The sequence below is a fragment of the Cryptomeria japonica genome, chromosome 9, assembly GCF_030272615.1.
Source record: "Cryptomeria japonica chromosome 9, Sugi_1.0, whole genome shotgun sequence".
Lineage (NCBI taxonomy): Eukaryota > Viridiplantae > Streptophyta > Pinopsida > Cupressales > Cupressaceae > Cryptomeria > Cryptomeria japonica.
The window spans coordinates 737350152-737361147 of NC_081413.1; the positions used below are offsets into that span (position 1 = coordinate 737350152).

At 34.4% G+C, this 10996-nt stretch overlaps 1 protein-coding gene across 3 annotated transcripts in view; it reads left to right on the forward strand.

Annotated features, from left to right (window-relative positions):
* Positions 1–5802, forward strand: part of LOC131038674 (O-fucosyltransferase 1) — a 59305-nt gene extending 53503 nt beyond the window's left edge. For all 3 annotated transcript variants that reach the window (XM_057971186.2, XM_057971188.2, XM_057971187.2), the window contains 2 exons: positions 4140–4269; positions 4985–5802. In XM_057971186.2, coding sequence (XP_057827169.2) covers positions 4140–4269; positions 4985–5629 — 775 coding nt within the window. In that variant the 3' untranslated portion in view covers positions 5630–5802. The remainder of the gene's footprint in view (positions 1–4139; positions 4270–4984) is intronic.
* Positions 5803–10996: the final 5194 nt, after the last annotated feature.

The window sequence follows — 10996 nt, forward strand, 5'->3', positions numbered from 1 at the left end:
CTCTGGGTTATTTTTTGAAAACATTAGTGTATGCATACTTTCATTGTCGATTTTTTTATTGGAAGCATATTGTTTGCATCAGATTTGCATCTTTTGCACGTCAAACAAGAAAAAACTTTTTGGGCTTTGTTTGTAGCAGCAAAACACCTTTTTGGTATTTGTTAGTTTTTGCAGATACTAAGCAGATCTTGCAAAAAGCTTGTCAAAATAGAATGGCACAACTATTTTCTTGCAAGCCAAAGTTTGAATTCACATCATGATTTCATCTTCTGCAAGTTGGGAAGAAAAATGTTTTCTAGGTTTTGATCACAATGTCGAAAAACTTTGTGGGTATTTGTTAGCTTTTGCATACACAAGTAGATTTTGTGAAAACTAAATCAGAAATGTCCCAAAGTCATTGTTGACAAAAAAATAAAATATTTTAATACCATTTGATTGATTACTCGAAATCAAGTGCTATTTTCTTCAAAAGTTCATATTTTTTATTTTCCAATTCATTGGACCTACTTGCATTGTAAACAACACTAAATTTATAAAGTGCCAAAATCCTTTGGGCTTTTAATATTTAGTCAAGAGGGGGTGTTTTGTGTCTTGTGCGCTTTGTACATGCTCATCCTTATATTCACTCTCATCATCTTCCCTCATCACTCCTTCGAATGATTGGGGCATCTCCCCTAATCTAATCATCTTCTTCTAAGCACTATGTTTTATTCTTCTTTGAAATGATGCTATCTATCATAACACAATCTTAAAGAGGGGCAAAATGTAGACACCTAAAATTGACCATTTACATTTGATCCATTTATCCCTAATTTGTATTGTCATCCTAATCCATGATAATTTGATCCATTTAATAATCTATTATTTAATTAATATTCCTTATTTTTGTTTTCATCCTAATCCGTTTTCCTTTATTTTCTTGAGTCCTAGCCTAAGGTAAATAATTAATTGTAATTATTTATCTACAGCTATTCTACCTCACCCTTCTATCCCATAAATTAAATAAATAAAACACATTTATTTATTTAATCCAACTCACTTGTCACATCTGCCATCACTTTTTATTACTCTTGTAATCCTCATCTAATCCTCCATCAAGCATTTGCACACACTTAACCCTTGAGTGAGGTCAACCTTTGCCCATCAAATCATGCTTTCACTTGCATCATGTTTGCGATCTTAGGAGTGTATTTGCCTCAAAATTCATGCTTTTACCCAAATGTTTGTGCTTTTGTTCAAATGTTCGATCATTCACATTAGGATTCATGTATTTGCCTTAGGATTAGTGCATTCACCTAAATGTTTGTGCATTTGCCTTAATTTTTGCGCATTCGCTATAGGATTCACATATTTGTCCAAATGCTTGCGCTTTTGACCAAATGTTTGCACATTTGCCTTAGGATTCACACGTTTGCCTTAATGTTTGCCCATTCGCCTTAACATTTGTGCATTCACTTGAACATTTGCTCATTCATCTTAGTACAGTTGGGGTTGGCAATTGACACTCATCCGGTGGCTTTTGATGGTTGATTATTGGTTTACGGTTGTCATTGATGGCAACTCTTCATGAGATTCCCATCTGGTAATCACGGATCTTGATTTCCGGAAGAGGATGTCAACCGGTAGCTAGATAACTGGTATTTTAGGTTGAACAAAGCAGTTTTAGTCTAAAAGCTTTCCGGTGATTGTGGTGTCATGAATCGTGTATGGGATGATTGAGCCGACATAGAGACATCATTTTATCATTGTTTTGGTGATCCACATTTACCTTAGGTGATCCAGTCAAGCCGACATATGACTACACGTCACATTAGCACGCTGACTTGATAAATGATCTATTTTGTGATTGCGGATATATAAGACTGGTGTGGGAGATCTTTTTGATGGATGGTATGATTGTATGCGAGCGAGTGGTGATCGAGAATCCGTTTTGGCGGAGTTTCACGTGCGCATTCTTGATCTGGTAGGTGACTGAGACAGAGAACAGAGCAAAACAACAGAGGTGATACAGTCAGTATCTTTGGCACTCAACCGGAACTCATCCAGGCATTGTAGATGCTATTTTGGAGTTCATTTGCTCTAATTCATCATTGTAATCAATCAGTAAGACAGTGAGCCTTCTGGGGTTGTAGCCCTTATTGTATTTGAGCAGTGAGATATAGGCAGTGTGCATGAACGCCTGTGTATTCCCCATATTGTAATATTGTTTTTCTACTGGCCATAGTGGAATAATATTGTGGGTTCAAATCCCACCGTGATTTTTCCCATTTGGGATTCCACGTAAAAATTCTGGTGTTATGATTTTGTGGTTGTTTGTTTTATGTTCCTGCATTTCAGTTTCATGTTTATGCTTCTGGGGGTTTAAAGTTAAGTCAGAAAATTTGCTAACCGGTAGATCACTGATTCACCCCCCCTCTCAGTGATCCCTGATTCCAACAGTTGGGGAGTGTCTTTGAGCGGATTCACCTGACTAGGTGCGCTTTTGCTTGTTTGTGAGTTGTTTTTACCTTTCTTTGGTAGGATTTTATTGGTAGCGGATTCACCTTTATATAATCACTTTCGCCTATTTGTAGATTGAATTTGTCGAAATAGAAATAGATTTTCCTAGTTGGACTTGCAAATTTGCTAAAGTTAACAAAGGCCAAATTTTGATCAGTAGATCCATGACTTGGGTTCCTCTGGGTTTGCCAAAATTTTGTGCATTTAATTTGCGTCAATGTGAATTTTCTAGCTATTTAAACCAAACAACACAAATAACAATAAACACTCAAATTAGGCATCAAAGACCCAAACAACATAGAAACAAACCAAACTATACTATGTCATGTCTACCATTGCAATGGTTTGCCCAAAATAGACGATTGTATGTGTGCGTATGGCATAAATTTGTAAGCGTAACAACACTCAGCAATAACATGGAGCCTTTTACCCTCAGCCATCGCTGTGACTGAACTTGCACAATGCAACCACTGAGCCAACTGAATTTGCAGACTGAAGTAGATGTACAACACATAAAGGCAAGTGAAAAATACCAATCCATAGCTGTTATAAAATAGGATCCAACCAAATTTTTTTTGCCACTCTATAGCTAGCACTAGCAGGACAAGTTTCATGTGCATAGAAATCACGTTAAAATTGAAGGAGGCAATAGATCATGACCATTTTGTACACCTGGATGATAAATGTGCTCATCATTAGATAGGGAGGACAAAATAAAATTGAAGTGAAAAGGCTATTCCTAAAGAGTGATTCTATCATAACTGGGCTTAAAAAAAACCCCATGCTTACCTTTGGATGAATTTGCGTTTCTATCTCCCAATAAGAGGCAACTGGACTGAATGTAGATGAGAATGGAGTTAGGATAAAACTTCATTAGCTAACCTGTCTGCCACGTTATTGGATTCTTTAAAGCGATAAGGGAATACAATATTTTTAAGATGGCCCCCAATTACCAAACATTCCCACAATTCTTTTGAGCTTCCAATCCTTAAGCAAACTATTTTGCAGCTATTAATAACAATTTGAGAGTCCTCAACTTCTAGAGTTTTACATTGAGACAATGCTGCAAATTCAAACCTTAGAACCGAGAAAGAAAGATCCTCCTTTAAGAAAAGATCCCTGGGGATCTTAAAACAACCTCTGCACCAGCAAAGCCAGGGTCGCACTGAGATGAGCAATCAAAATTCAACTTGACAGAACTTACTTTAGTTACTTTTATCCAACCCTAATCCAATTAGCTTTCCTATATATATATAGGAACTAAGTTAGGTATATAGTTTATGTATTCAAACGTTGAAATAGACAGTTTCATTGTCTAATGATAGCCTGGAGGAGTATCCTCCAAGCATCTGCAAAATTTACGACTTTATAGATTGCATATTGAACTAGAACTAGAAATATCTTCATGAAAATTTTATGATATGCAAATTAGTAGGCAGTGGACACCTATTTCTTTTTGGTGGCATAAAAACAAAGACTATACGTTCAAGATTTGAAGCAGCTAATACCATACCTGCTGAGATATTTCTACATGATTGTGGAAGCTAAGAAGCTTGTTTTCAACTTTAAATAATCATATTAAGATACAAGTTTATCTTACATTCTCTTTTTGATGTTATGCTGCTTGTTCTGATGTTCAGGTGCTTTGATATCTTTGCTCCAGAGGAACAGGCTATCTTGAGGAAGTACAGAGAGCAAAATTTTGCAGAGAAACGACTTGTATATTCTGAAAGGAGAATTATTGGAAAATGTCCGTTAACTCCAGAGGAGGTACTCACCTCCTCTCCATTTCTCTCTTTCTTTCTTGTGCAACTTCCCTTTATATATATGTCATTTGCTGTGTGTGTTTTGTTTTTGGCCTCCAAAGGTAACTACTGTTTTTTCATTATTTTAAAATTTTCTAAAGCACTAAATGCTTCAAAAGCTTTGCCATTGGGGAAAGAGATTAGATTTAAAAGCTTTTGCCAATGGGGAAATAGGCTAGAGGGTTAAAAACCCAAAGCAGCAAATTAAATTCATCATCCTGCTCCCCTACTAACAAATGCTTACAATTAGAGTTGCATGTGTGCTGAGTGGCCCCCTTGCCTTTGTAATTTTTACCAACATGCATGAAGGAAAAAATGTTATTACTGTAAAACATACTTAATGAGGAAATTACAAATACTAGTCACCATGAGATGCCTAAAAGCACACACAGGTAAAATCCCAGTTAATGTTGACACTTAACCTGTTAATATGCATATTAATCATTCATCAACCTAGATATGCAATCATAAATGCCGTCCCATGTAACCTACACAGGCCACATAAAATTTGTAGAACCAGAAAGGTCTCATTCTATTGATAGAGACCTGCATCTAGAGTTCATTATTTTTCCAACTTAGGCCATGCTCTTTAATTTATATTTTTTTAAGTAATTCTTAAGATTAATGTGGAGATCTTGATCTTCTTTGCAACTCATCTGTGGACATATTGAAAATTTCAGGTTGGCCTTATACTTAATGCCATGGGATTTGATAATTCAACTCGCATATATTTGGCTGCTGGCGAACTATTTGGTGGTCAACGTTTCATGAAGCCCTTGCATGCCTTGTTTCCTCACCTGGAAAATCGGAGCACAGTCGCCTCTGCTAAGGATTTGGCAGCAGTAAAAGCAGATGGAAGGGGGTTACTGGGCCCTGCAGTTGATTACATGGTCTGTCTTCTTTCGGACATATTCATGCCAACATATGATGGTCCTAGTAACTTTGCCAATAATTTATTGGGACACCGTCTATATTATGGTTTTCGGTCCACCATTCAACCTGATAGAAAAGCACTGGCTCCAATTTTTATTGATCGTGAGAGATCCCGCACTCGGAACTTCGAAGCCCTGGTGAGGCTAGTAATGCAGAAGACACCATTTGGTGGTCCACACAAGCGGATTCATCCAGAGTCATTTTATACAAATCCGTGGCCTGAATGTTTCTGCCAAATTTCTACAGAGAGTGTTGAGCATAAGTGTCCTACCATAAAATTCATGGAAGTTGTGAAAAATCAATCCTCTGATATAAATGGTCTGGATGTGTTGTCCACTAAAAGTCTTTTGAATCATTCTTTGGATGGAAAATCAATTATGCACGGTGCATAATTGATCTAGGATGGATTAGTTTTTTTGTTAACTCAGCACTCATTGTGCTCCACTAACAACGTTTAACAATTTGAAAAATATATCTTCATCAAATGCCCATTGCTTTACTATATTCACTATTGGAATTTTGTAAAGGATGCTTTATCAATCAGTTATTCTTAGGATTCTTTCAAGTGATCGATGATGTAAATGGTTCTTCTAAACATGTTTCCTGGGAATCATATACATTTCACCAAGTCTTAATGATCATATATAATGATGGCTTTGCAGGTATTTATGATGTTGACCACTTTATCAAATCTCTTAAACATGATGCAAAGGTTGTATGGAGTTCACCAGAAATGCCAGTGACTGGGAAGAAGAATTTTTTTAAGCCTTTCCAGGCACACAAGTCAAATTATGGATACTCATGATAAAATGTATCTTCGTTATTTAACTAAATGCTGTCATGCTTATATTGCATGTAAATAAAAGAACAGTTTAGTTTCCTTTGCCCTGCAGTTTCATCCACCAAGAGACGCTCCCCCAAGTTTGTATGAAACAGTTAAATTGGAGAAGATAAAAGAGCATGGTGATGTATATCCTACTCCATTTTCACATCATTTGGCAGAGGAGTTGACAATGCTGAATAACAGAGATTGAGATGCAGAGTAAACTATCATGCTCTTTGATTCAATGTTGTTGTTATGAAACTGAATAGTAGTATTGTCAATTGGCTTCATTCTAAGGTCATTTCAGAGGAATATACCTGCACTTTGAAATGGATATGCTTTCATTCTCCAGGTAAGGAGATGGCAATGATTGTTTTTTGTTTAAAGTCACATAACAATTCTCCCTTTGTACTTATTAGCAAGAATAGTTATAGCAACAATTCTCCCTTTCTACTTTGTACTTAGTAGCTCTTAGTTTTATTAAAAAAATTTACTATTATAGATATGAGAAAATGATTTGCCATTGTACTAGAAAATTTAGATCTATCAAATGATTTCCTTAGAACAAGATTTTTTTTTGTTTGACTCTAAAGGTTACAACACTTGTGGACATCTGCATGTGCATAAGTGAATTTCTTAGTTGTGGAAGAGGGCTTGATATGCATTGATATGAACTAGAAAATGATCTGGTAGAATTTTGATGACTAAAAATTGTTCATCTCAACCAACACCTTGAAAATTATGTGGAAAAATAATATTTGAAAACTTGCTAGCAAAAAACTCATTCTTCTTTGGACAAGCCCCTAACTAGACTTATTTAACAATGATGAAGAATGATTAGAAAATAAATAACCATGCAATATGCTCTTATGATGCTAAGGCAATGTTTGTAATACCGTTGTCCTTTTTTCAATGATTGTGTCTCCTTAATATACAATTTTAAATAATTTACACTTTAGTCAACTCAAATTTTAACATTTTATGATCGAAATATACACCAATCAAAATCATCTAAATGAATTTCTCACCTTTAAATACAATATCTCCTAATGGGAGAATGAACAATTTTACTTTCTATGTTGTAACCTAGTTGTAGATTTTAAATTGCTCTATTACATTCACTTTTTAGTTGTAACCCAATTGTAACTCAAATATGCTTTGTGCTAGATTTCGGTCCATGAGATGCAACCCAATTGTAGATTTTACATTGTTGTATTCCAATCTAGGATGAGGGTTTACCACGAGATTAATTGCTTTGTCAATTTTCTTTAAGGAAAACATATGAAGAGGCTTGTAACCATCTACAAACATTGGTGAACACACCATAGGACGGGGAGGGGGAGGGGGAGCGGGAGGGGCAGGGTGTGGGGGTGTGAATCAGTCCTAACTTAAAAATACTTTACTTCTAATTTTTAAAATTTTAACCCACAATTAACTTATTATTGCAACGATGAAACATGAAAGCACAAAGCACATGAAACACATGAACATTAGATTTATGTGGAAAACCCTAAACTAGAAAAAACTACGGTGAGAATCACACTCAAAATATGAATAATTGATTACAATGTTTTAGGCTAACACACACAACCTTAGGGCAAGATACAAGGGACTTGCACTACTGAGACTCACTATCTCGGATCAAGATACAAGAGATTGCATAAATTGTCAAAAGGAACACACTATTTTTTGGCAGGTATAGGGAACAAATGAATTGAAATGAACAAGATCTCCCGATAATGAAATTGTCCTTGAACCACTATGTCAAGTGACCAATATCATGGCAAGCACAATCATTGTCTCAAAACACTGTCATGTTGAAGGTATTATCATCAAAGCTCTTAACAAACTGATTTTCACACTTCTATTACACCAAATTTGCTTGCACATCATTCACATCCACTTCACATCTATTCACACACGTTCCATATATCAATTCGTACAACTGCACATCTATATTTACAATCTCATTCATTAAAACTCTCAACTAGGTTGACCACAAACAAATTATACAATACATAAATTAGGCCACTCAGACCAATAACACATAATGCGTTCCACTCCACGAGATAAAGGGGACCACAAACATATCATGATACATCTCTTTAAATCGATTACAATGAATTGCACATGCTAACTGATCCTCCAAAGTCAACATCAAGTGGAACATGTAGATAAACAATAAAGCATGTTAACCAGTCGGTCCAAAAACATCCTCCAATGCAAAATACATAATATGGATCTACTCACGCCACAATGAGACTCATATCAACATCCAAAATCAACCTCCAAAGCATATCTGGACCAAAAGTGCATGGTCCAGAAAAGATAAACCAACTAGGTCAGTTAGAAGCCAACACAACTGAGCATGCCGAACACAGGACAACATAAATTCACTTGGCAATCAAACTAGCACTAGGAAACTGAACTGGAACACTGCACAAACCAAATGAACATGTCCTCCAAACCGCAACACTTGAATCCACATATCAAAGAACCACCAAGCATTCTTTGAATCAGTTTTGATAAACAACCCCATTAATAGAAATATCAACAACCAATTCTACTATTTGAGCAACAGAAGACCTAAAAACCTGATGGTGCAATATACACAGATCATAAACATTATATCCAAACTACATGCCATAATCTTCACAAACCGAAGGAATGCAAAACATTCCTCCACTAGGACATTAAATACTCTTTTTTGTATATAAATATTGTTTCCTACATATTGAAACTTCCACTACACCAAGCTTTCGGAAACACCTCATACTTACTCAACATCACCATTATACCACACCACAACATTTAAAGACTTACTTCTAGACCATTTGACATCAATGACAACACAACTCAAGTTTCTAACACACATCATGCCTCTTCCTTTGTATTCCTATATAATTTGATTAGTTAATATTTTTTTAACATTTTAAATTATAATCTATTACTAGAATTTTGTTGTAAATGAGATTTTTTTTTTCAAAATTCTTAATAACTATTTCACATGTTCAATTACACTATCCTAGTTGTTTTACACAATACTAATAGAACTTGTTCATACCTAAAAGTCAATTCACAAGTAATAATTAAAGTTATGTGCAATTAGCAAGAGTAATTTTCTATGCACTTATATTAATCCAGTCACATCAAATGTTTGTCTAGATATTAGTAATTTAGATGTATGAAAGAGGATCCCAATAAATAAACAATAAAAAAAGATTTGGATATTACACTTCTACAAGTGGTTAATATAGCCTATTTGACTTTGATACCAAATGTAATGACACTATTCTCCTAGAGTTAATTAAATATTAGCAATGAATTTAATAGATTAAATACTAGGTTGAGATCATTTATATGAGATAATGTTATTAAAATAGATGTAAATAATCAATGTAAACTATAATTTGTAATAATTTGATAAGAATTCTAAAGTCAATAGTTAACACAATAAATTGAAAAACATAGCCACATGATTCAATTATATTATCATCAAAACATATATAAAATACTCTCAACATCTTATAGTATCAAGGGGTTTCGATACTCATCTAAATTTTGAGCACTTCGAATGGTCATTCTCACTCTAAAAAGATTTCAGTGATCTTGGCCCTCATAGCTATGACATATCTAGAGGAACTAGTCCCTTTTGAAACACAACACACTATTGCACTCTACACAAGTGTTGGTTCAATAAAATAATGCTCAACACAAGTGCTACCCACGCCCTAGCTAGGTCCGTAATAGGTGTACTCTATACCCCAATTTGGACATAGGTTGTGTGCTTTCTTTTCAATTCTCACATGAACGCTTTATATAACATTTTAAGGTGTGGTTTCCAAACCACCACGTCCTTTCACGAGAGTTTCTTTTTAATAATTATTCCTCTCCCTTTTTAAAGGGGTTTTATAATTATTCTTTGTTAATCTCTCTTTTAATGAAAAGGACCACAATATCCTTTAATTTTATCTCCCATTTATTTATAAAGGGATATTTCCTAACTTTATCTTCTCTTGGGGAAAATGCCATATAACAACTCTGGTGTTTAACAACAAACCTATAACCTTGCAAGAACTCTACCTACTTCATATCACCATTATTTAATGCTTGCATGATAGCATAAAACTCTTGGTCATAGACAAAACACCTCTTTTTGGCATCATTAAGATTCTTTTTGAAATAATTTATGGGTTTTTCCTCTTGGCTAAGAACCATCCCTATGGTTATTCCACTTGTGTCACAGTCCATTTGAAACAACTGCGCAAAATTTGGCAAGGCTTGCATTGTTTCTTCAACAACCTCCTTTAATAGATCAAGCCTTTAATTTGTTCATGTAAATATATAAGCAATCTTGCTAGGTAATTTTGCTTCAAAGATGAAGTCAATGCTCCTTATAGGTGGTAATCCTTCGAGCAACTCCTTGGACACAATATTATCAAATATCCTATAGACACCTATTTCTGTCCACTTGATTAAATGAATTTTATATTTGTTTAATTATCATTTATCCAACTATTAATTAAATTCAAATTTAATTAATCATTTCTTCTTTTCCAACTATTAATTAAATTAATATTTAATTAATTCATCCCAACCCTCTTCTCTTATTAGTTAAATAAATTATTCAATTTATTTGATTTAATTCACTTAACCAAATCCAGACCATTAATTAAATAAATAAATCATATTTGTTTAATTAAATCCCACCTCTCTCATTTAAATAAATTAATATTTATTTAAAATCACCAAATCCCATCTCTCTCATTTAAATAAATTAATATTTATTAAAAATCCCCAAATCCCATCTCTCACATTTAAATAAATTAATGTTTATTTAAATCCCCAAATCCCCTTTCTCACATTTAAATAGATTAATATTTACTTAAATTTCTAAAATCCCTCCCCCACTTGCACTTTCTAGAAAAAACAAGTT